The sequence below is a fragment of the Mercenaria mercenaria genome, chromosome 5 (genome assembly GCF_021730395.1).
Source record: "Mercenaria mercenaria strain notata chromosome 5, MADL_Memer_1, whole genome shotgun sequence".
Lineage (NCBI taxonomy): Eukaryota > Metazoa > Mollusca > Bivalvia > Venerida > Veneridae > Mercenaria > Mercenaria mercenaria.
The window spans coordinates 32,799,883-32,827,277 of record NC_069365.1 but is presented as its reverse complement, the minus strand read 5'-3'; the positions used below and the strand labels follow the sequence as shown (position 1 = coordinate 32,827,277).

The window sequence follows — 27,395 nt, the reverse complement described above, 5'->3', positions numbered from 1 at the left end:
CGTGCCAGATCGTATGTATCGAAATTCAATTTTTAAGAAGCTTAATAAATTACACCTTGTATTATATTTCAAGCCTGCTCGAATTTTCAAAACAAACGAATTTAATGCTAGAATTTAATGTGAAACTAGCTTGTGAAACAGTTGAATTTCGATCTTGCATTAAATTAAATTTCGAGCCCGCTCGACGTTTCGAAAATCTAGCACTGCATGTCGAACCAGCTCGGACATCAGATTTTGAATATCGAGCAGGTATTAAATTTAGAGCCAGATCGAAGATCCCAATTCAAATTTTCAAAATACCGATTGACTAGAAATTCATGCTAGCTCAAAATGTTTGAACTTTGATCTTCCAGTTGGCTCTGATTTCAACTTAAGCTCGGAATTTGGTGTTTTCTTTTAATTCTTAATTTCGATCTCCGGGTTTGCTCGAAATTCAATGTCGGCGAAGTTCAACGCCATGCTTTCGAAAATTTGAATTTCGATCTTCGAACTTGCCAAAAATATTTCGCCTCAAAATTCAACGTTTTGAAACTTTCAATTTTTTTCTTCTTTTACAGGCTCGAAATTTAATTCAAGCGCGAATTCAGTTCCGTAGATTTCCATCTTCGACAGACTCGAATTTCAATGCTATCTCGAACTTAACACTAAGAACTTCGAGCTTCGTCCAGATTCGATGCAATTCTTCTTTTGAGAATTCAAATTTCGATCCTCAAGCTGCTTGAAATTGGCTATTGACTGTAGACAAAGTCAGATTAGGAAGCATCCATTAATTTATAAATCCGTACATTAGTGCACTTTAGCGGGTGAAAAGAAATCAGTCTTTACTGTCAGGGAACTTAAATCCGAATGAATTGACGGAAATATATGAGAATGTTTGAGTCTTTACGATAACGAAAAAATACCTATACTCATCTACAAAACGCTTAAAAAAGACCATTTTCTTTTCCACCTAAAAACTGAAGTTAATATGAAACGATAGCTAAATGAATGCAGATTACTAAGTCGTTTGCAGTGGTCTTACAGAGCAGATAATGAACTACTAGTATTTATTCTTTGTCAAACAGAAGTAATTTCTGTAAATTATCCTTAATTTACTATTCATCTAATTGTAGATAGACAGACAAAAGTATACGCAAAAAAGACCATATTTTATGTTAATTTTAGATATTAAATATTCATAAGAAATACAATATATTGAATATTATCACATCGTTTGCAAAGCTAAATTACCTATAATACGTTTTCCATAAATTTAAATAAAGTAAATGACACCTTAGACATGGGTCTAATTCTCCCATATGAATAAAGTAAAGGACTCCTTCTTTGCGCTATATAAAATATTTTCACTTGTGCGAAAAAATCGATGAGTATAATTTTCCCATATTCCTGTTTTGACAAGTTTACATCACACTTTGACATGATTACATAACTTTTTTAACATAATAAGAGTTAACTACACACTGACATGATAACATGAAACGTCCCGACATGAGACAGATGCGGCGTTCGATAATTTGATACGCACTATTGCAATGGAATGTTACACCCAGATATATTACATTAATGATTATCGGGTAAAGTTGTATCATATGATACAAAGATTTACACTCATATGTTTGTGAAATGATAAGCTAAATATAACGAACTATTTCAAGTGGAGTAGATACAAAATGGCGACAGGACGAAAAGTTTCCGCGCTGTCGGTAAGCGGGTCGGAGGAAGTCTATGATTTCGTTTGTTCACTTTGTTCTAAGGAAGGTAAGGACGTGGAGGCCATTGAGATATGCATGGACTGTGAGCAATATATGTGCCGGCCTTGTTCAGCTCAACCATGGACGATTCAAGGCAATGCGAGCACACAACGTCGTGAAAAAAGACCAAGCGCGGAACTTGTCTTTATCAATTCTTGCAGGATCAGAAGCAGTTGATTTTGAGTGCACGGTATGCAAAATAGATGAGAAGTACACAGCTGCAAGCGTCTACTGTTCCAGTTGTTTCAAATATTTATGCACTTCGTGTTTAAGTGATCACAACAGATTTGGATTGATTAAGGAGCATGATATGAAAACCGTCGAAGAAATTCGACAGGAAGTCGGAAGCAACAATATACCTGATGACGTCATTGCTAAAACTCCAAAGAATTGCGCTACATTTTCCTGTAACACATGTAGCAAGGAAGTAGAAGTTGCCGGACAACTATGGGTATGCATTACCTGTGGCTTTAGCAATATGTGTAAGAAGTGCTGTGACCGGCATCGACTTTCAAACGTTAAACACCGAACAGTTCCCTTTAAAGAGTTTCAAATTATATACGAGCAGTATGGTAGATCCGTCATGTCCGGCTCAGGGAAGTTTTTCGGACCAGTTTGCTCAGAATGTTCAGTCAAATGCGAAGCAAAGAATCCGACTACTTTCTGCAGTGACTGTAATGTATTTTTGTGCAGGGGCTGTAAGCTGAAGCACAATAGCCACATAATGCTTTCTGATTCCAAAGTTACGAAAATGGTGTCCGATGTTATCGAACAGATGGAAAAGTTTGACCTAGACTGTATTGTTTCAATTTGGACAGAGAATCGTCCGCAGTTGGATACTGTGAACAGTGTGACGTCTTTATTTGTACACGGTGCGCCAAAGTACATAGCAATTATTTCGGACAGGAAAAACATCGCATTATGGGATTGCGTGAAGTTCGTGCACGGAAAGAATCATTCTTTGAAAAAACTTTGCGAAGTACTAGAGACAGTAATTCCAAGATCTGTGACTGCTGTAGAAAGAAGGGAATATACACGGGAGCAATGTACCGATGCTTGGACTGCCAGAGGAACCTTTGCATGCCATGTTTAGATTTTCACGAAACGGCTATCAATAAACACAACCTGATGAATTTATTTAACAGAGAAGGAAAAGAGGAAAGTGCTGGGAAACTCAAAGGGTTCGTACAGTGTTTTTATATTTATAAATACAAAGTGGCAACTGCATCGAAACACTGATCAGTAAGCACTAGTAGTTGCGATACAGGTATATGAACATCCGTGATATCCTATTTGGTATAAAAACGGAATTATACGATTAATGAATTCCATTATTTGACATAATAGTATGAATTGTATTAAGAGACCACCTAAGGGAACGGCAAAAAGTGGTCTCTTAACACACATGGTCTTTAAAACACAGAAAGGAAATGAAATAGTAGTATCTCCTCAGCAAGTATGACTGTGTATTATTTTGGAGAGCTCCTTTATGTGTATGTGTGCATGAACTTAGCCAGAGCAGCCAGAGTAGCCAGGGTTAGGGTGTTAGGGTTAGTCTTAGGGTTAGTTTCTGGCTACTCTGGCTGTTCTGGTTGCTCTGGCTAAATTTCCACACCCTATGTATATTGGGTTTGCTGTTGTACCGGAGTAAATTTTGACTACGGCTATACTACCGTTGTTGAGATGGTTTAGCAGTCTATACTTCTGTCACCACTTAATCAATTAGTTTTCATGAAAAGATCCGCGTTACGAATGGCGGATATGTAAAATGAATAATTGTTGCTAAGGACTGTTTTCATGTGTCATTGAAATAGTTATTGATGCATATTTATAATTTTAGGAACCCATCCCATTATGTACAATTGTTTTAAAGGTACTTTAGTACACCAAAAGTATTTAAAGTTCTATATGTACTTGAATACAAGGGATCAATATGGCTTGTCATAAAAGAAATGCTTATATGAAGCAAAAGTTCGTTATTTGAAAATAAGTGTTACAATATGCTTAAGGGGATTTACAGCGACTTAAGTCACAAGTTATCTCGACCTGTCAATTTCATAATTTGCCAAACATAATTTTTCTTCTCATCTGTCTTTGTAAACTTTCATAATGTGAATATTAGGGTAGTTTCACAGGCAATGTCGCCATATATGATTCTTATATGAAATGATTACCATATGATTCGACTTTCACATGGTAATCTTAAGTAGTGAGTGACTACTATTTTCCTTCTTTGTCTATATAAACCGCCATCTTGGATTGGGTGCAGTCAATGTTCGGGATGGGACTCATATGAATGAAATGACGTTACGTTAGTATATTTGTCCGCCATTTTATATTTATGTAGAGAAAATGTTTGAGAAGTCATCAGACAATGATGTAAGGAGATATATGGATAGAATATTGTTTAATAAGTTGCATTAAGCAGACGCCCTTTACTTTACAGTGAGTGATGACTCTAAAATGAAAGATCAGATATCTTTTAAAGCTTTAATTTTGAAGTGAGTTAGTGTATTAGCCTGAGCAGCGTTAAAATTGAAAATGTGTAGAATTCAAACAACACAGTTAACTAGAGCTTCCCGTGTTAGATATTGAGCCGACATCTATCTTCTCTCTCACCTAAAACACGATTTTTTTGTTGGGTTAAAGGTCGCACCAACACAATTATAGGTCATATGGCAACATCGTGAAACACGTACATCACGGACACAGTACTTCGAGTCGAGAGGTCATAGTTAGCATATTTAGCGGAAAGTCAGCTCTTCCGTGACGATATGATGAATCGAAGCAACACTAACTAGGGCCATGCCACCTCTCGATCCGTAGTACTGAGTCCGTGATGTGCGTGTTTTAGGTGTGAGAGAGAAAAAGAGAGAAGTTAGATGTATTGTTTAAAAGCATGGCCTGCAGGGGCTAGTTTTCAGGAAAGGTTTCGAAGTTTTATCCTTTATTACGACTGGCCCGCATTTAAAATAACTTCACAGCATCGTTCCTTAAGTGACCTTTTACCAAATTCGTTCAAACCATTTTAGTTTTGTTAAAAACGTGATGGTCAGGGGTTGGGGTTAGTTTTCTCCATATTGCTCTATGAAACATGTTTAAATTCTTGTTCTCTGAGACTGCTGGTCCAGTTTCAAATAATTTAGCAGTAATATTTTTGTTGACACTCTACCAAATGTCTTTAAACATTCTGTTTTGTTGAGTTTTCTGTATATGGGTGTATTTTTAGTGGGAACTTTAAAAATATTCTTGTTAGAAAACACTCGCCTTATTTCAAAATAGTTTCACAGATACTTCCATTTTAGGGTTTGCCAGGGCTGTAACTTTGAAATGATGGAGCAGTCTTTTTTGAGCAGAGATGTTTGTTAAATAAGACGGAGTGTTGCGCCCAAATCTAAGACACCTATCTCAAAGGTCAGTGTCACACTTAGGGGCCAGATTTAATTAAACATATTTATTATATTGGCGGGCAAGCAGACAGGCGGCGTCAGGTTTTGGTTTCCACTCAATAACTTTAGTTAGAAGTGTCCGATTGCAATGAAACTTGGTATTCATGTACTTATAGAGACTGAGTTTGGAATTGCATATGAGGTCAATAGGGCCAAGGACATTGCCACTAAAAATAGCAACATGAAACGGTCTCAGCAAAATACTTTGATTTTACTTTGATGTATTGAAATCAAACGCAGCCTGTTGGTAGCTTAAAGAAAATCTAAGGATTGTATATGGGGTCAACAGGATCAAGTCAAGGGTCAGCATAACTTAATTAATCTGCACTGTGGCGCAGTGGTATAGAACATTGGGATAATCTACCTTTTGTTATCTGGAATGGATGGGTCACGGTCTAAGCCTCACTTTTGTCTTCTTCTTTTTTTGTGTGATTGAAAAGGTCAAGGACACAGTTACTAAAACTTTTTTTTCGCTGTGATCATCAACAAAATGGTTCCTGGTTTATAATTTTAGTTAGGATTTACTTAATGTCACCTAACTTGATTGTTGGCAAGCTTATATGAAGAACTAGCTTTGAATTCATTTAGGGGTCACTGTCGCAAAAAATATTAAAGTGCTTTCTGATAAATATTTTGAGTTTGGGTACACATACTGTCAGCAAACTTGGTGTGTAAGTAGCTATTTGGGAGTCACTAGGATCAAGGTCACTGTTACTAAAAATAGAAAAAAGAGTGGTTTTCGCTCATTAACTTGATTAATCTACATATTTTGAAAGCGTTCGTCTAGTGTGTCTTATATAGTGTCGACTGAACGGGCCGCGGTTCAAATCCTGGTCGGGCCTTACCTTTTTACATTAAAAACGAGTCATTTAGATGCCATAGGATCAATGTCAAATTAATGACTTCAGTCAGGAAGGACATATGCAATGGCACGTCTATGTTTGTTGCATCTGTACTTCTGAATAGCATGATTGGATGCACTTGATATTGTATTACATGCCCGTTTTGAAAACAACGGACGTATTATGCGATGGTGAATGCGTCTGTCCGTCCGTCCGTCCGCCGTACTTGTGTCTGGAGCATAACTTAAAACCTATTCACGGTATTGACTTTAACCTTGGCATATTAGTAGATTGCAATGAGATGATGTGCAGAGCACATAAACCAGGTCGGTAGGTCAATGGTCAAGTTTATGCTTCAACGGAGTGCAAAGATCAAATTTGTCCTTTATGTTTCGTGTCCAATGCATAACTTAATAACAATTCAAGGTATTGACTTTAATCATGGCTTATAGGTAGGTGGCAATAAAACGATTTTCCAGGACTTAAGGTCAAATTGTAAGGCCACAACAATGTCAAGTCTGCCTTTCATATTTTGTGTCCAGAGCATAACTGCATAACTGGAAAACCAGTTACGGTATGGACTTCAAACTTGGCACATAGATCTGCTGAGGTAGATTGTGATGAGACGATATGCATAGAATGCATTGGTCTGTAGGTCAAATGTCAAGGTCAAAAATTGAATTCAAACCTTTCCTTTGTTTTTTCTTTTTGTCTCCAGGGCTTAAATTCAAAACTATTCAAGGTACTGACTTTAAATTTTAAATACTGCTGGCTGGTGATGAGATGGTTTGAGAAGTGCAGCAATCAACATTAATTCCCCCATTAACGACACCCCACCCTCCCACACTAAAATAATACACTGTTTTATTTATGTGCACATGAACTTGTTCAATATGTCAAAAGCCAAAGTCACAAATATATTTCAAATTTGTCTTTTGTATTTTGTGTCTTGAACACAACTTCAAAACTACTCAAGGTGTCGATTTTAAACTTGGAATGAAGGTGATTACCCATATCCTTCATGTCTTTGAAAAAGGAAATCTCTATATATAAGCCTATTAGTAAATCAACGTAGAAAATGTTGCTTTGTACCGCGCTCCACCGGAACAAAGTTTGATAAACACAAATATTTGAATTTTTCCAACATCGATCTTAGATTGGATTTATAAACCTATACACATAGTTGGTGAGATATGCAAATAAAGTTAAAAAAAATAATAATTAATACCCTCTGTTCATCAAATGTTCAATTACTATGGAAAATTCCTGCAAACTTAAAAGTTTGCAGCTGACACCGTTTCAGCTTCATCATGTTTATCATGACATATCATCAGTAGGCTGCAATGATGTGTTAAGTAGACAGAAACATTTATAAAATATTTTAGGGTAAGATTTAAAGTAAGCATGTCAATTTTCTCGATTCAAATTAGCTTTAAAAAACGAAATTTTGTTTTTCTAAATGTTTTTGTCTATCATTTTCAGGGATTAAATAATGACTTTGGGTCAAACACGCGTAATAATACAATATTAAGGAACTTCAATGCAGTCGTGTATCAAGAGAGGAAGCTCTTACTTCATTTTGACAGTAAAGCAAGGCTGCAAAGTGATATTTAATGAAAAGGCAGATGAAAAGACTTTATAAGTCTCATACCTTTCGTCTTTGACTAAAACTGATTCGGTGTCGTGTCTATTTTTGTCTACGTTGGACCCCTAACAGCATACCCAAACTTTCACCAACAGCGCGTGCTCACGAGAATCTCCTTGTTTGTACACGTTTTTCCCCTGTTTGTGCATGCCAGAAATCGACAAAATGCAAAGATATTATGCAAGAATATCTTCGTCATTACTTAGAATATTCCATTAAATATGATACTTTTTTTAAAAGGTACACCCGGAACAATTTTGAACTATAATATTTGGTCATAAAATCTCATTCCCATTTAAGCCATTTATAGGAATATTTGCATAAATGTTTAACACACTGGTATACAAACTTAAAAATATCAAATCTTTTTCAAACTTGTATACAAGTAGTTTGAGAAGAAGAAAAAGAAAATGCTGATTTTTAACCACCTCCTCCAAATACCAGTGAAGGGATTTAATATTACTTGCAGGGGCGTACCAGGATGGTTTTGAACTGTACGCCAGATATGAGCTGCGAGTGTGGGTTAGGTGAGGGAGGGGGTCTCCATCTCCCGGCGGATTGGGGTTTTGGGCTTTCCCATGAAAATATTAAAATGTTTCGGCAAGAGATGCGTTCTCTTGCTATATTCCACAGTTGATATGCCTATATATTGTTTGTCACATTTGCACTACATATTACAAAGATTATCATTTAAATTTATAGTTTATCACACCGCTCATGCTTACTGGAAGGGTTCGTGGCAGTGTCTAAAATTGCGATTGGAGCAGCCCCGGATATTTTGAGGAATAAAACCTATTTTTTCAAATAGAGACCCTGGAAAGCGTGCACTTCAATAGCTTGATCGCTCTGGCAAGGTACTTGGCCCGTACAAGTATTCATTTAAAAATTTTATCTAAGATTTAAAAATGTTTAATATATCTATTTCGCAGATTTTTCCTTGAAATATTTCGACATAAGGATAAATAACAAATGAATTATGCCAGACTTACAATTTTTTGTTGCAGAGATCTGTGAATTGTTCTATACAATACACTCCAGGACATAACAACTTTAAATCAACAGTAACAGTAGATATATAGCTATGTCTCAAAATAGTGGGTCACTGAAACACTGTGTCATTCTATGATACATTTTACTGTGCAACTGCCAAGACAAGGGCATGTATATTGTGTATCGCCAAAGGGACCTAACACTGTGTCTGTTAGGGTAACTGCATCTAAACTCTTACCTAATCCCAACTGCTACGCATGCGAACAAACGCATATTCGAACCATGTGCAAAGTTGTTATTATTATTCATATTCATTTTTCGTTTATTTAATATCCTCTTCAATGTGAAGATTGCATAGGCAATACTCCCACATTAAGGATATACTAGTTTTTTTGTTGTTTGTTGTTATCGTTTTTGAAATCTTCGCCAATGTTTAATTTAATGCATGACTTCTGCATCTGCATTTGAACAGGGTTTTGATAAATGTATCTACCCATACATTGCAAATATTTCAAGTTTTCTCAAGGGAAACGTAACTTTTTATCTAGTTACAAAAACAACATCTAATATGGCCAAACGCAAATTCAAACTGCGTAAATTGCTAAATGGTTTTTCGGTGTCTAGATTTGGATATAGATTGATAGATTTAATTGCAACCATTAAAGGATCTTCAATATCACGCCAAGAGTGTTATATTTAGCGTAACTTTTTTCTTACACGAGACATCAGGTGATCATATGAAACTTGAACTGCAGGGTGAGACGGGTGTCCTGTTTTTGTGCAAACAAATTTTTCGACATGTCCAAATTGAGTACATCGAGGTTCGATGGATATGCATAGTGTTATGTTGGTAACTTGGTATGTTTGTAGAAAACTAGCGCTCGGTCGTGCCGTAGAAACTTACATGCACAATAGATTTGTTGGGTATAACGACGCACCGACACAAACTTAGGTTATATGGGAACTTTCTAGCTTTGATGGTGGAGGAAGACCCTTGGTGTCCCTCCGTGAATTATTTCAACATGGGCGGCAACCTCGGTAGAACCATCGACCTACCGTAAGCCAGATGGATGGCTTCCTCACATGATATGTATGGCGCCACTTAAGCAGATAGTTTTTGCGGAAATTTGTAAAAATTTTGTGAAAATTTAAAAACCTTTCATGAAAAGAAACTCCTGTTCTAAGTGTAAAAAATCACGATTGTGCCAACTCCTGCATGCGATAGAAATAAATGATTAAGATAGTTTTTGCGCAACCATTCTTGTTTACGTGAAAAATGAATTATCTTAAAACTGTTGTTTTTTGTGCAGACGATGATATTGAAAATATCATGAAAACGTATAAACTTTCAATAAAAGAAAGAATATCGCGAAATATTTAAACTTTACGCGAAAATTATACTTAAGTGTATGCAGAAATATGGCAACAAAACATTTGTTTTCACGAAAATGAAACGTTTTCGCGAAACTTTCTTTTTTTTTTTCATGAAAACAGAAGTTGTCTTTATAAAGCTATCTTTATGCAGTACTGTGCACTATTTTGTATGATGGCATATTTCTGCATACGATAATCATAAAGTTTTCATGAAAAGTTTATGAACTTTCGCGAAAAAACAATACTTTTCGCGAATATTTGAAAAAACTTTCGTGAAAGTAGGAGAAAGTTTTCGTGAAAGTTTTATCTGGTTAACGAGACAATATGTCAAAGTAGTGCCCTGAACTGCATAAAGATAACCCAATAGTCCCCTCTACGGAATGAAGTGTGTTATATCCACCTCAAACCCCATCCACCACCCCTAAGAGTGTCTTGAACTTATAGATATTTAATTATAACATTCAGATGGGTTTCAAAATCAACGTATTTTTTTTAACTCCCTTTATTATTTCTGTTCATTCCGTATTTGTTATCGTATGCAGTAGTTGGCACTATCGTGATTTTTTTTTCCACTTAAAACAAGAGATTCTTTTCGTGAAAAGTTTGTAAATTTTCGTGAAAACTCTATACATTTTCGTGAAAATTATCTGGTTATCGTATGCAGAAATATGCCACCATAATTTTGACATATAGGCTCGATAACCTGATAAAATTTTCACAAAAACGTTCTCCTACATTCATGAATTTTTTTTTTAAATTTTCGCGAAAAGTATTGTTTTTCTTTCTCGAAAGTTCATAAAATTTTCATGAAATTTTATGATTATCGTATGCAGAAATATACCACCATAGATATGCACAATAGAATCTCTTTTTTTGACAAAGTATCGCAACTTGGAGTTTGTGGCAAAATGATTCCACTGAAGTGGTGCTCTAAATCTAAAACATCCCATTAGTAAACATGTATATTAAGTATAAATCATTGGCTAGACTTTTTGTACTAGTAATAAATATTTAAACTGTGTTTAGCTATACATACATTTTGTCTTCTTTTAATGCTTACATAAACTATATGTTCATATTTTCAAATGTAAAATCCGAATCTAGTATACCTTTGAGACATGGTCTGCAGCTTGTATCCGCCTGTATTTTTGTATGTTCGAAACCCGCACGAGGTGTCTACTTTTCAATAACAGTAAGCCACCAAACTGGCTTTGTGAACAATACATGGCTTTTTCCAGACACCAGTTCATGTCTAAAGTTATGTCCGAAGGAGGCACCCTGGGTCTTCCTTCAAACATTAAACACTGTTAGAACACTGTTAAAAGCTTGATAAACACGAACTTGTAAAATATTGCAAGTTTACTTTAATTGATCATCTATACTAAATCGTGCATATTTTTCATAGCAATAATACACTTGTTTTACTTTCATTGTTCGAATGTTTCTATTTAAGTTTGCCACTTTAGCATTTGGGTTATTTTGAGACATATCTATACGAAATTTCTTCTATAGAAAACTTTAACCAAGGGATGCCCAATATACACATGTGTAATCAAGAACATATGACATTGTTGTGAAAACCTTTACAAGTTCAATTAAAATATACGATATTGGAAATAATGAATATAATATTCTGAACAACAGTTGTTATGTCCGTACTCACTATTCGAGGTTTGTTCACTTTTGCGCTATTGGTTACAATAATATTGATTCCACTGATGAAAATTGATGATCATGAGAACTGCAAACTGCAAATATGATATACAGAAAAAACACTGTCTGTTAGACCAGTTTTCATCTTTGTAAGCAGTATATAATTTAGAATAAAGAAAGATCGTTCGAATGTGTTGCCACTGGTCCTTCCTGGGCAGTGCCAAATGTGTTCCTTTATCCATTCGTTTTGTCCTCGCTGTCAGTCTATGTAATTGTGCGTGTGTGCGTGCGTGCGTGCGTGCGTGCGTGCGTGTTTCTATTTGATGCAGGCCTGTGTCTCTGGCTGTGTTTGCTCTGCTCTATGCTTCCAGGAAATATACACTTACCTTTTATGTTTTTCTATATTCATGATCATTAAAAACACAAATCAGTCTAATATTTCAAAAACGAATTTGATAATTGTATGAAGATGATATTGTTCAAATGAAGAACTTTAAATAGCCACCTAACCTCCTTAGGCTTTACATTTTATTGCATGCATTTTCATTTTCACGGTGCCGAATTAGAATTGTACGCACAGGCGTATAGGCGTATGCCCAGGTACGCACCTGACTTGGTACATATTGTACATGTAATGAGATGATTTGTTTCTGGTGGCTGTTCCTACTGTATTGTTTCCATAAATTTGCCATCCTTGAGGAGATTTTTAGCTTGACTATAAGAAGTATATGGAGAGTTATCAAACTCTTGCATCAGTTGAATAAGGATAAAATCCCCACATCAAAATCCACCTGTACAAAAGATTAATTTGACCAAGGCGGACAAAATTATTCACTTGATCTTTAGCTTGACAATACGTAGAATAAGGAGGGCTGGCATCGCTGTAGCCACTACTGGTTAAAGTTTTAAGGCTTGACTAAAGGTCAAGGTCACTTGGGCTAAATATTGTAACAGTGCTTTTTGAAGTTTTAAGGCAAGCGTCTCAATTTTACTAAATCGTCTTAACAACTGCCCCAGTAATAATCAAACCCCATAAGGGGATGTTACCTTTTGGTTTTGGGCCTTGTATTTCAAAAGTCAAGGTCACTGGGGTCATATTTTGTAAAAGTGTTGGTAATTACTTCTTTTCTCATATATCTCATTAGCTTTTTACGTATCCCTCATCCACCCATTCCTATCGTTTTTCCTAAACCCTGTTAAAATTCCCACATAGATATCTTATATGGATTCTTAATATCCATCATGCCTCAGACCCCGACCCGCCCCCTCCCTTCAAACACACACACACACACATACACTTGTACACTCTTCTAACATTTATTTTTACATTTCTCACACTTATATCATATTATAATAATATTTTGGTAAGCCTTTTCAAATAGGATAGCGTGATGACAGCTCTTATTTTCAGATATATCATAATCCTAAATTATTTTTGATTGATAATTGTCAATTATGATGAAAATATTTTACTTTTAAACATCTACTTAACAAAAACAAAAGACGGAGTTTGTCCGCCAAGGTCAAGTTGAGCACCGGAGATTTTGTTTTGAATAGGGATTGTGGGAATTTCTTCTACTTTCTGCATCGGCATCCAGAGCTAGGTTTCATCCATTACATTTTTATGTATTTACTTCAACCTTGAAATATTTGTTACACATCATCCCCCACATAATATGACACAGGGGTCACGCCAATATTTTATGAATTATGCCTCCTTTTTTCTAACCATCCTCTCAGATGGCCATTGTGTCCTCAGAAAATGACTATTGACCCTTATCTGACCTTTCTTCTTCTTAGTCAATAGCTTCCTGATGAAGGCCAGTGGACATTGTTCTTGGCTGCAAACTTAACCAAGGACCATTTCAAATGTAGATATTTGTATATTTTTGTGGGTATTACCCAGGAGATTTCTTGCAAATTGTTGCATATTTATATAAAGCTTTTATTCACATACTGTCATTATAAAAGTATGTTTCCGATTGAATTATTATACATCATCACGATTAAATGAAAACTAATGACTTTTTTGTAAAAAAAAACAAAACAAATTAAAAACAGATCTATCAATATTTATTTGTATTTGTATTTTTCAAAGATGATTTTGTTCAAGGCTCTAGCGGTCATTTACAAAAGAAAGACGCCGCTGTTCAAGACAAAACCACCCATCAAAAACAAGTGATGAACCATAAAAATGTTTTTTTTTTATATAAAATATGCTGTGAAAGAGTTTGCACGTGAATAGCATATGAAAACTGTATATAGCATATTAAAGATTTTATATGACCAGCATACAAAATAAGTATTATATGAGTAGCGTATGAAAAGAGCTATTATATGAAAAGCATATAAAATGAGAATCTTATCCATATCATATGCAAGGACATTTAACTTGCATAAGAATCATTCCATATGAGACTGATACAATTGTCATACTGCTATCATATGCTTATCATATCCGGCTATGACAATCATATGAGTATCATATGTGGCGACATTCCCTGGGTAGTCCATTGTAATCGTTTGGTTTCATCTGCGAATTTCTTACTATTTTAAATAAGTTAACCCTAGTAAATAAGGCTAAAGAAATGTGCTTTTAAGGTAGCCTGCTTTGTAGGTCAAATCACGACATGTGTCTTATTCAAAATAATCACTTTTAGTTTTTGATTCCTATAAGGGTTAGTTATGGTGGCTGATTTCTGCCATTTCGTGTGTTCGTGTCGGCGAGGCGAAATGTCGAAGTAACGAAAACACGAAAGGTCGAAATAATGCTTATTTGTCGTGTGTTCGCCTTTCGACTTTCGAGGCGAATACACGAAGTAACGAAACATTGAAGGCGAAATAACGAAATTTCCTAGGCGAACACACGAACTTCTGTATTAATCACTTTTCGTATCGGCGGGTATTAAAACTTCGTGTTGTCGCCTGCAATGTTTCGTTAATTCGTGTATTCGCCTCGGAAGGCGAAAGGCGAACACACGAAAACTGAGCTGTTTTCGACCTTTCGTTACTTCGACCCGTCGACACGAATACACGACAAATGTTTCGTGTAGGGTCTGCCTTAATACACTATAATAATGGCGCAAAATGGGGCGTAATGTATATATAAATTTTATACCAGAACTGAAATACTTGAAGAGTGACATGTTTTATTGCATATGAAACATTTTCTATCATAAATTGAGAAAAAAATGTATAAATGGTAAAACACATTATCTAGATAGCACTTAAAGGTCAGGTCGGTGTAATGATATGTCCCGTAAGACTGACAGAAGCTTAATGTATGTACATGTAAACTTAATACTAGTGATAAAATATCTACACAATGACATCTTTTATGGAATACAAATCATTATCTTTCGTTTTAGGACAAATATTATTTTATAAATGGTAAAGCACATTATTTAAATAGCATATTCATTTCAGCAGCATATGTGTAATAGTTATGCGCATGCCTACCGGAAGGCGAATACACGAAAGGACGAAATTGCACATGTGTCGTGTGTTCGTGTCGGCGGGTCGAAGTAACGAAAGGTCGAAAGGTCGAAAACTGCTTATTTCTCGTGTGTTCGCCTTTCGACTTTCGAGGCGAATACACGAAGATACGACAAAAGAAGGGCGATAACACGAAGTTTTGATACCCGCCGACACGAAAAGTGATTAATACAAAAGTTCGTGTGTTCGCCTCTAAAATTTCGTTATTTCGCCTTCAATGTTTCGTTACTTCGTGTATTCGCCTCGAAAGTCGAAAGGCGAACACACGACAAATAAGCAGTTTCCGACCTTTCGTGTTTTAGTGTCTTCGACATTTCGCCCCGCCGACACGAACAAATATGCATTATTATGACCTTTCGTGTTTTCGTTACTTCGACATTTCACCTCGCCGACACGAACACACGAAATGACAGAAATCAGCCACCATAGTTAGTGGTTTTGTTATGGAATGTATTGCTAATTGTAATTGGTCTGGTATATTGTGGTACTGATTGGTTCGTATAAATTATCTCTACCTATAATAATTTATAATGAGAGCTTGTTTCCCCGCGGATATCACGTGTGGGAAGTCAATAGTTATGTATCAGTTTTGTCCCTTAATACCCACTATCTCTATAAATTCATTGTTCAATTAACTTTCAGATGGAGAATATATAGCTTCTCTGGTCCAAATCAGTTTTAAAAAAAAACTATCACTGCTGATTTGCGAGACATGATAACAGCGATTTGAGTATATACGCAAATGTTGGACCAGTACCAATCTGCAGTAAATTCGGGAGTGTATATGAAGTATATGTATATGTATATATTATATATATCGAAATTTACCTTAATGCATTTGTGGAATTGTTGTAGAATATGCATGCTCGTTTGTAATGATAATATGCCATTAAATGTATTGTGGTGATGACTGGTTCATATACATTCTCCATTCATATACATATTCATCTTTTACAGGACATTGCAGTCTGTTTCCAGCACGGTAACATTTTATTTTTTCATATCATTTTGAGTCACAGTCTTTTTAATATTGGTAATTTTAAAAGCCCTCACTTAGTTTTTAGCTCACCTGAACCGAAGGTTCAGGATGAGCAATTAGTATAGGTGGATGGTCCGGCGTCCGTCGTCCATCGTCCACATTTTTATTTAAACATCTTCTTCTCTGAAACTACTGGTCAGAATAACACAAAACTTGGTCTGTAGCATCCTGGCGAGGTCCTCTATCAAGTTTGTTCAAATTTGGGGCACTTAGCCCTTTTCAGGGGCCGCTAGAGCTGAAAATAGAAACAAAACCTTTAAACCACTTCTTCTCATGAACCGCTTAATGGATCTTCGTCAAACTTGGTCTGTAGCATTATTTTAAGGTCCTGTCCCAAGTTTGTTCAAATGGGGGCACTTGGCCTCTTTTAGCGGCCGCTAGAGCCAAAATTAGACATACCTTTAAACGACTTCTACTCATGATCTTCTTCAAAATTGGACTGTAGCATCATTATAAGGTCCTCTCCCCATTTTTTATATGGGGGCACTTGGCCCCTTTTAGGGGCCACTAGAACTCAAAATAGAAATGCCTTTAAAAGACTTTTACTCATGAACCACATAATGGATCTTCGTCAAATTTGATCTATAGCATCATTATAAGGTCCTCTCCCAAATTCATCAAAATGAGGGAACATGTCTCCTTTCAGGGGCCGCTTGAGCCAAAATTAGAAATACCTTTAAACGATTTCTTCTCATGAAACGGTGGAAGGATCTTCTTCAAATTGGTTTGTGGCATTATTTTAAGGTCCTCCCCCAATGTTGTTCAAATGAGGTCACTTGGCACCTTATAGGGCCACTATAACTGAAAATAAAAATGCCTTTAAATGACGTCTTCTCATGAACCGCTCGATGGATCATTAATAGCATCATTATAAGGTCCTTTCCCAAATTTATACAAATGGGTGCAGTCGGTTTTTAGGGGCCACTAGAATTAAAACTAGAAATGCCTTCATAAGACGTTTTCTCATGGACTGCTCCATCAAACTCTTCATCAAACTTGATTTGTAGCATTATTATATGGCCCTTTGCCGAAATTTTTCAATTGAGGACACGTGGCCCCTTTTAGCAACTTCTTAGATGGATTTTCATCAGACTTGGTATGTAGGATCATTATAAGGTGCTCTCTCTAATTTGTTCAAATGGGGGCAGTTTGTTTCTTTTATGGGTTGCTAGGACTAAAAGTAAAAATAATTTTAATTACTACTTATCATGAATCACTCAATAGATCTTCATCAAACCTGGTCTGTAGCATTAATATAAGCTCCTCTCATAAATTTGTTCAGTTTGGGGTGTTTGGTCACCTAAAAGGTCGGATGGTTAATGTCTTCTTCAGGTGAGCGACTTAGGTCCATTTGTGCCTCTTGTTATATGTACTCATGAACGTTATGTTGGGCTGCATGAGGAGCACATATTCAAAGTTGTATATATATGTATATATGTACTCATATATATATATATATATATATATATATATATATATATATATATATATATAGAAACATGTAGCTTATACCTACAACTTTCGTGACCTATTTAAGGACTCGTATAGTTTATAATAACTTTATTACATACTTACTGGAACCTCAAACAATAATATGAAAATATTTTTCTATACAGAGGTGAACGTGTCATATCGAGTAGGGGACCTCGTTGTGTAAAAACTCATTTGCGACGACATTTTCAGATTTACACAGGCTAGAGAACAAATTTATATTGTTTCTATTATACTTAAAGTGTAGATGCGTATGTAATAGATATATTATCAGCTTTTACTCGGGAAATATGCACTTGTTATTTCTTTTCGCGCAGTATTACCTCTGCAGAGCTCGTACATGTTTCTGGATACAAAAACAAATCTAATTTGTAAACGTTTTTCTGTATAACATGATTATTCAACGTGTTTCTGAGAGCCTTCTGATTTACAGTTTTTACATAGTATAGCAATGAAAGTACTGATCATTTTCTGTTTCGGTACATTGGGTCATATTTTGAGCTTACATGATTGGGAATGACACCAATGTGTCCCTCCGCCTATCAGTTCGGGTACGAATAAAAACAGAGTCTGGAACCAACAACCAGACGCGATGTACTTTACATTATCGTCATTAACTTAATCATTTTTACGATACGCCGTTATTGAAGAACTTGACGTATTATGTGATGGCGCGTTCGAGCGTCCGTCTGTTTGTCTGTCATATTTCGTGTCCAAGGCATAATTTAATAACTATTCAAGGAATTGACTTTAAACTTGGGATAAAGATAGGTGCCCTTAGGCGTTGTGCAGAGCGCATGAACCGGGTCGGTAGGTCAAGGTAACAAATGAAGATCAAAGGTCTGATTTGTTTCGTGTCCGGTGAATGACCTAATAACCATTTGAGGTATTGACTTCATACTTTGCATTTAGGTAGATGGTAATGAAATAATGTGCAGAACAAACGAAGAAGGTCGGTAGTTCAGATGGCAAGGTTATATGACATATTTGTTGCCGGAGCATAACTTAATAATTCAAAGTATTGACTTCAGACTTTTCGTATAGGTAGGTGGCGATTACACAATGTGCAGAACGCATAAACCGGGCCAATACGTCGGAGGTCAAGGTCCATTTTATTAACGAAATCGCCAAAATAGGTATCACAGTGAGTTTCAGAACTTTAAATCGCAGGTGAAAGAGGTACCATGTATTAATCAGTTTCAAGATCTTACTGAGAAAAAAGTAGAAAAGCGTGTCGGTGAACATAATACTAAGTCCTAATGGACTGGTGAATGACTTGCCTGACGAAAAAGAGAGACAAGAGGTACGGAATAGAGAGACAAGAGGTGTGGACTCTGATCGCATTTGGTCTTAGTGCAGCCTTATACACTGTAGACCATAATATACCAAAGTCAGTATGGTGTCTGTGATAAGACGCTCAGTTGACTCATACTTAAAACCACGGAGCCGTCGGGTGAGTGTAAATTTAGCATGATCCTCGACACGTTTGTTACAATGTAGTGTTCTCTAAGGCAACTGTTTGTGTCCTTGTTTTTATCTTACTTAATATGTAGAAACAGTAGTTTGATGTTATTCCACCATGCATCTCTGTCCATAGGATTGCGGATGATCATTTTGCAAATAAAAGTTTCAAACCGACATCTGTCAGAAAAGAATTATATTCATTTTAAAAAACTTTAACAATGTACAATGACGCTTTTACATGGGTAAATGAAAACAAACTTAGAATGGACACTTCTTAAAAGTTTATTATGGTTGGCAGTAGGAAATAGTTGAATAAATGTTATACCAAGGACATCAACATGGCTAGTGAAAAATCTAATTATGAAAGTGGAATACGTTATATGAGTGCTTCTTAGATGAAACGCTGAATGTCAAAGAGCGTGTTAAAAAGAAAAACCATACAGCCATGTTTAACTATTTACGAATTAAAGAGTTTTCATAAATATTTAACAAAGTATGCTACAGAATTCTTTTTTGTCACTAGTTATTTCTCATTTGGACTATTGCAATGATATGTTTTATGGTATAGCAGAGAGTGAAATCAGCAAAATGCATGTACATGAACTTAGCCAGAGCAGCCAGAGTAGCCAGGGTTAGGGTTAGGGTTGGTTTCTGGCTACTCTGGCTGTTCTGGTTGCTCTGGCTAAATTGCCACACCCGCAAAATGCAACGTATTCAAAATATGTATGCAAAACTTGGTTTAAACCGTAGGAAATTTGACAGTTCTAAGCAGGCCCTTTAGGAGCAGGATTAGATTTTTTATGTATAGTTGCTCTGTTGAAATGCACCAGTCTATTTGACTGAGCTTTTATCTCAATATTGTCAAGTAGTCCAGGTTTTATGTCGTCGAACGCTACAGAAGGTTGTTGTGTTGTTTTTTTCAATAAAAAATGTCTTTTAATGGCAGGATATTTAGTACTGTATGTCCGATACTGCTGAACAATATACCTTTGAGTATTAGACAGTCTAAATCTTTAGACGTTTTTAAGAAAAATCTGAAGAAGTTGTTTTAGACATATTTCCTGTCCAGAGCGTAACTTATTAATCATTCAAGATATTGACAACAGACTTGGCATATAAGTAGGTGGCGATGTGAATATGTACAATGCGCATGAGCCAGGTCACGAGGTAAAAGGTCAAAGTCACTGTAAGGTCAAATATGTGCGTGATATATAATGTCCAGAACACAGCGTGATAACAATTCAAGGTATTTACTGCAAAATTACATATATGCAGGTGGCGCTGAGATGAATCAATGGTCAAGGTCACAAATTAAGTCAAATGTCAAATCCGTCCTTCATATTTCGAACAACTTAAAAACTATTTAAGGTATTGACTTGAAACTTGGAATACAGGTTGATGGTTCAACAATCCATATTACTCACAAGCCGCGACATTAACCTAAACCCCCGAAAACAAACTGGAAAAAAATCATTTTTAGTTTTTTGGGTTTTAGTATTCTATCACTGCCATCACACAAAACCCCCAATCCCCACCCACCAGCAACATTACCCGCCCCACTCCGACACATCCAATTTAATTGAATTAATTTTATTTCCTTCTCCTCTGATTTAAAACTTCGGGCGTACATTGTCCCACTCTGCAGATATCTTGTTTATGGTGGCATAAAACTGCCACCACTTAATTATCAGGTTTCATGAAAACTTTCACGAAAATAATTCAGGTTTTCACGTTAATAATGGAGGATTTCATGAAAACAGTAAATTATCACAAAGGCCACTTAAATATCTTAACACGAAATTATGCTAGTTAGTGCTTTGAACTGTCACCACTCAAAGAAAATTTTCATGAAAAGTTTCGCGAAAGCAGATAATTTTTCAATAAAGCAGATAATTTTTCATGAAACCAGATAATTTTTCACGAAACCACAAAATATTTCAAGAAAAGTTTTCATGAATAGTTTCGCGAAACCAGATAATTTTTCACGAAACCAGATAATTTTCATGAAACCAGATATCTAAAAATAGATAATCTTTCATTCCCCAAGACAGAAGAATCGTTCCGAATATGCTCCGTCTCTATTCTTAGTTAACTACTTTTAAGAAAAGTTAGTTGGTATCATGAAAACTTTAGCTGTTATGCTATTCCAGTTTGAAGCAGTAACGAGCTAATTTCATGTTAAGATATTTATCTTGCATTCATGAAATGTTTATCTATTTTCGTGATTTTTTTTACTTTTCGTGAAAACCTAAACTTTAAATAGTTTTATGAAACCTGATAATTAAGTGGTGGCAGTTTTATGCCACCATACCTGTTGTTGGTATTGTTTAAGAAATATTCTTACACGACCCGACTATTTTCCCGGTGTCAAAGAAAGAAGTATAAAAGTGCAACGTTAGCATGAGATAAATTCACTGTTTGTACATCGCAGTTCATGCGTTATAGCGTCGAGCTGAAAATGAATACGATACAAAACGGGCGAATGTTTACTGGATGTGGTCCAGAATGCAGATTTATTATCGTGTTCGAATCAAAATAATATAACTCAGTCCTTTTCTCTTGAATAAAATCGTGTCGTTCAGATCTAATTTTTTCCCATCTCAAAACAATGATTTTATCCAACGATAAAATTACCGTTTCCGATAATATATTATTCTTGATTTTCAAGTAAAAATACGCACATATCTGAACGGTAATGGCTTTATTCAAAAGAAAATAACTGTTTTAAATATATTATATGATTTACCTATCTACATCCTTGGCGACATCAATTAATTATTTGCCTGTTTTGTGAGGCAGCCTAATTGGCGAGTTTTTGTCGTGGTTTTCCTCTTTTTTATGGATCAGTACCCTTTATCAATTAATATTAACACTTCAATGATTCTCGTTACCTATGCACTCGCTGTGACGTAATTAGTTGATAAAAAAAATATCGGCGCGAAGAGTATTACTGTTTCTGCAGATACCATTGATAATGGGCGGGGTTAAATATAAACTGGTTTGAACCAGTTACGACCGGATAATCGTTACACATGGTCAGTTGTTGTTTATTGCAAGCTGAAATCGAGTAAACGACCGGATATTAATTTTGTAAATCAACAATGACCGGGCTACTGATGCTTTAGATTTATGGTTGCCCGGCGGGCTTACTTCCAGATGTTTTTTGGTAGCCCGACGAAAATTTCTGGTAGCCCGCGGGCTCCGGGCAATTATTTGTTGGTCACTGTAATAATAAACGATTTTCAAGTAATAATACGCACATATCTGAACGGTAATGGTTTTATTCAAGAGAAAATAACTGTTTTAAATATATTATATGATTTACCTATCTACAGCCTTGGCGACATTAATTAATTATTTGCCTGTTTTGTGAGGCAGCCTAATCATTTTCTGCACACCGCTATGATGATGTTTCGTAAAACATTGATTTCATCACGTAATTTAACGTCACACTTCCAGTCTTCAACACAAATTGGGTCGTGTTAGGATATATATTACTTACGTTTTACACACAATATATTGTCTTTCTTGATATAAGTATGTTTTATAACCTGCATTATATACAGACAGTTGAGTTCTTTCCGAAAAGCGTACAAAGAGAGAAAATGGCAATAGTCGCCATCGATTTAGGATCTTCAAGGAGTGGATACACAAGTATTGCTTTTGGTATGATCAATGAAATGGCCGAGGGTTCTATTACAAAAATGCATCTCCTTCAAAATTGGTACACTGATTTCGTGTGCACCACAACACCGAAATCCTGTCTCCTTTTTGATGAGGATCAAAAGCCACGTCATTTCGGTGAAGAGGCATTTCGTGAATACAAGGAACTTGAAAGGAAAGGGAAGGCCGACTGCTGGTATTTCTTTCATAAGTACGACACATACCTACGAGACGAAAATGTAAGTTCAGTTCAGATTTCCATCAAATGCTGACATGTTTGTCAGTATATAATTATCTTTGTTTTCAGTATTTGTTTAAAACTTTTGTTTGTACGATGAAATGATGTGTCACAAATTCAACGGAAGTAAATAAAATATAGGTGGGATCCTTTGTTCCTGTAAAGTAACACTCTGTAAACGCAATACAATCCTTTATAGTCTGTCAGATTGCATGTTCTATCAATCTGATTAAAATCATCTATTAACGCTACGCATTGGACCTGGAGACAACAGAGGGTCACGTTCAAGCGACCTCTCCGCTAGCCAATCAGAGCATTGCTGTTAACATTTTGAAAGTGAAAGATGTTAAAAAATCAATCTTTGACCTGGGATTCTAGTTTTGGATATGTGATTAACACACTAATAAAGCAAAATGATTATATTTTATGGACACACTATAGAATTATTTGTTTTTCCTATTTTTTTGTATTTCAAATTGAAAAACGCCTTAATTATAAAGCATTCCTCCGTGGTGTATTGGTCAAGGACGCGGGGAAGTTTTTATTGCCTCGTTGGCCCGGGTTCGATTCCCGACTTGGGCGTGATTTTTTCTTAATTGCGCATTTTTAAGATAGTTTAGAAACAAAAGCTCATGTTTTTATGTTTATGATATGACGAAACTTCAGTTCTAAAGAAAGTTCACTCTCTTTAAGCCAACCAAGTCGTCTGACTGGTTCAAATAAAAATAGGTTAGTGGAAATAACAAGAGGGCCAATATGGCCCTAGGTCGCTCACATGAGTAACACACTATAACAGTGTAAACATTTCATGAAGACAAATATTCTGATCAATTTTCATTAAGATTGGACCAAAAACACCAAAAAAAGTGGCCTCTACAGTGTAAACAAGCATTTTCTTTCATTTGACCTAGTGACCTAGTTTTTTACCCCACATAACCCAGATTCGAACTTGTCCAAAATTTCATGAAAACAAACATTCTTACAAAGTTTCGGGAAGATTGGAGCAAAAACGTGGCCTCTTAGAGTGGCCTCAAGCTTTTCCTTTGATCTGACCTAGTGACCTAGTTTTTGACCCCACATAACCCAGATTTGAAAGCATCCAAAACTTCATGATAAAAAATATTCTGACCAAGTTTTATGAAGATAGAATCAAAAATGTGCCCCCTAGGGTGTAAACAAGCTTATTCTTTGATTTGACCTGGTGACCTAGTTTTTGACCCCATATGCCCTAGATAAAAAATTCGTCCGAGTGTTAACAAGCATTTCCTTTGATTTGACCGGGTGACCTAGTTTTTGACCCTATATGACCTAGTTTTGAACTTGGCCTATAAAACATAAAGATAAACATTCTGATCAAGTTTCATGAAGATAGGGTCATAAATGTGGCCTCTAGGTTGTTAACAAGCTTTTCCCTTTGATTTGACCTGATGACCTAGTTTTTGACCCGACATAACCCAGTTTCGATATAGGCCTAGAGATCATCAAGATAATCATTCTGTGTAAGTTCCTCTATATGGCTGAAAGGGCCAAAATAGAAAATTTTCCCCCCTTCAGGGGCAGTAACTCTAGAACTCATGATGGAATCTAGCCGGTTTTCGAAAGGAACCGAGATCTTATTGTGACTAAAGTTGTATGTAAGTTTAGTTAAAATCAAATATATCGTGTTCACAACGTAAAAATTAACAAATTTTGGCTCTTTCAGGGGTCAATCAAGGGCCGTAACTCCGGAACCTATGAATGGATCTGACAGATTCATCATGGAATCTAAGAGTTATTGTTGTTAAAGATAATTTGCAAGTTTGTATCAAATCAAACTATAAATGAAGTATCAATATGGCTGCAAAAGCCAAAATAGCAAATTTTGGCCCTTTAAGGGGCCATAACTCTTGAACCTATGACGGGATCTGGCCAGTTTTCAAAAAGAACCGAGATATTATGCCAATACAAGTTGTGTGCAAGTTTGATTAAAATTGATAGCAAAATGTGGTCTCTATCGTGTTCACAAGAAATTGTGAACGGACGACGGACGGACGGACGGACAAAATGCGATCACAAAAGCTCACCCTGTCACTACGTGACATGTGAGCTAAAAATATCAATATTGGAAATCCGATTATACAGAAGAATAAATTTTAAAGGGTCGCTGTCAGATCTTAAATTTAGGAAGATCGAGTATTTAGTCAGATTTCATTTTCTATGTACGTTTTGCTTAAAAGGTGTGATGGTTCATCAGCCGTGAAATGCACTAAAGGGTAACTCTTTACAAAATGTTCAGTTTTAGTGATGTTACAAAACCAACTTATTTTATGATCGCCTAAATTCCACTTAATGGTAATTAAGGATATCTCACAATTTGTGATATCCATAAATGAACTTAAGATATCACAAAATAGCGAGTAAGTAGTAAACTTGCATCCCATTTTCGAATATTCACAGTGAATTCTCTAAAGCGGCACTATTATTACATTGTTAATTGTACTGTCTGTTTCAGCTTACAGATAAAACAAAACTATGTTCTGCAAATGGGAAGGTTATGCCTGCGGGGAAATTGTTTGACGCCTTGATAGATCATCTGATCAGACATTTTTTCAGAATGCGAGCAAATCTGTATGAGGCAGAAGATATGAAGCTTGTGTTTCTTGTTCCCGAGGAACCATCCGCCACAGTTTTATACATGCTGAAAAATGCTGCAGTGAAGGTGAATTATTTTCTTTACGATGTATCAAAATACCGCATACTGTCTAGATGGTTTATAAATTTTCGTTACGCTTTAAAGAATATGTTAATACTGAATATGAAACAAAATTGTATTAATACTTAAAATGAAACGTGTAACGCCTCACACTCCCACTTGCACCGACTTAAATTCTGTTACAAAATGATATATTTAGCGAACGCCATGATCCCAAACGACCAGAAAAAAGCAAATGAGGTCGACTTTTAAAAGGTATGAGCATAGACTATGATTTCTAACATAAAGTAGGAAGACTTAATGCTATGTGAAAAGTCAAAGTTTTAACATGTAGTGAGTGTTAGGAAAGATTGTAAGTACAATATAACATTTGTCTTGTCTTTGTCATTGTCTTCTGCGAATTATTCTCTCCAGTAAATGTTCTGTCTCGCTTCATTCGTTATATACTCTGAAATTTATTTGCACAAAACTACAATATTCAAAGTAAAGTTATATTTTAAATTGAAATTAAAAAATCAATGCTACGGTGTTCCGTTAGGGCCAGCGCCTGCTCCCTGTGAACGCGAAGCGCGAAGGTACGACGGTACGATGGCGAAGCGCGACAGTACGACGGACTGTCACCATCGTACTGTCGCGGTTCGCCATCGTACTCTCGTGTTATCACCATAGTACTGTTGCGCTTCGCCATCGTAATGTCGCGCTTCGCCATCGTACCGTCGTACCTTCGCGCTTCGCGTTCACAGAAAGCAGGCGCTGGTCCTAACTAAACACCGTACTATGCGGCTGCAATGTCTAACAAATCAAAAAAAACATTTTTAACATTTACTTCCTATTAAGTTGGAATGGAAAGTAAATGAGAGGCAAGTCAAATAAAATATGTTTTGAGAACACCTATTACGGTTTGATTTCCAAATTTTATAATTTGATCCAACATTTAAACACCCTGTTCAATAAACATTTTTAACCGTAAAACAAAGACAAAATCTAATAGAAACAGCCACTTTCGAAAAAGGCAGACCCCTCATACCAAATCCTAATTCAGCGTATGTATGGCTGTGTTCACACAATAATACATCAGTGGAAAACATCATTGGGAAATTTAAACAGGTTAATAGTGCACAAAACCTCATTCTTTATCCCCCACCATGTTCAAAAAATTCAGAAGCGTAAAAAGTTATCTCCGCCAGGTGAATCACTTGTAACACAACACGTAACATTATTTTAAGGATTTTAAAGGTTTGGTTTGATTTTAATATATCTTTTATGCACCTTTTTGGCTTTTTGAGTATTTTATGAGGCCTGGTTAAACACACATAGAAACATTAGAAAAATAAGTTTAACCCGTGATACATTGTATAGTACATTTCATATCTGATATATAAAACGGACAATTAAATTTTGGTAAATTCGTCTTTTCGCTGATCGTACATTTTGTTAACGATTTACAAATCTTAAATCAAATATACCGCAAGGAGAATAAGTACACGGTCAAAAATGTATTCGCCATGCATTGACTGAACAGTGTTGTTACTGTTTAACATTTTGAAGAAACGATACTCGGATGTGCTTTTTTCTGTCATAATCATTTTGAACATACTTTTAGCACTAT

At 35.9% G+C, this 27,395-nt stretch overlaps 1 protein-coding gene across 1 annotated transcript; it reads left to right on the top strand.

Moving 5' to 3' along the window:
- Window positions 1-1,558: 1,558 nt before the first annotated feature.
- On the top strand, window positions 1,559-25,936 carry LOC123556836 (uncharacterized). The gene is made up of 4 exons (XM_053543115.1): window positions 1,559-2,932; window positions 16,157-16,181; window positions 22,760-23,095; window positions 25,586-25,936. The coding sequence occupies exons 1-4, from the start codon at window positions 2,673-2,675 to the stop codon at window positions 25,913-25,915; spliced, it is 951 nt and encodes a 316-aa protein (XP_053399090.1). The 5' UTR covers window positions 1,559-2,672; the 3' UTR covers window positions 25,916-25,936.
- The last annotated feature ends 1,459 nt before the right edge of the window (window positions 25,937-27,395 follow it).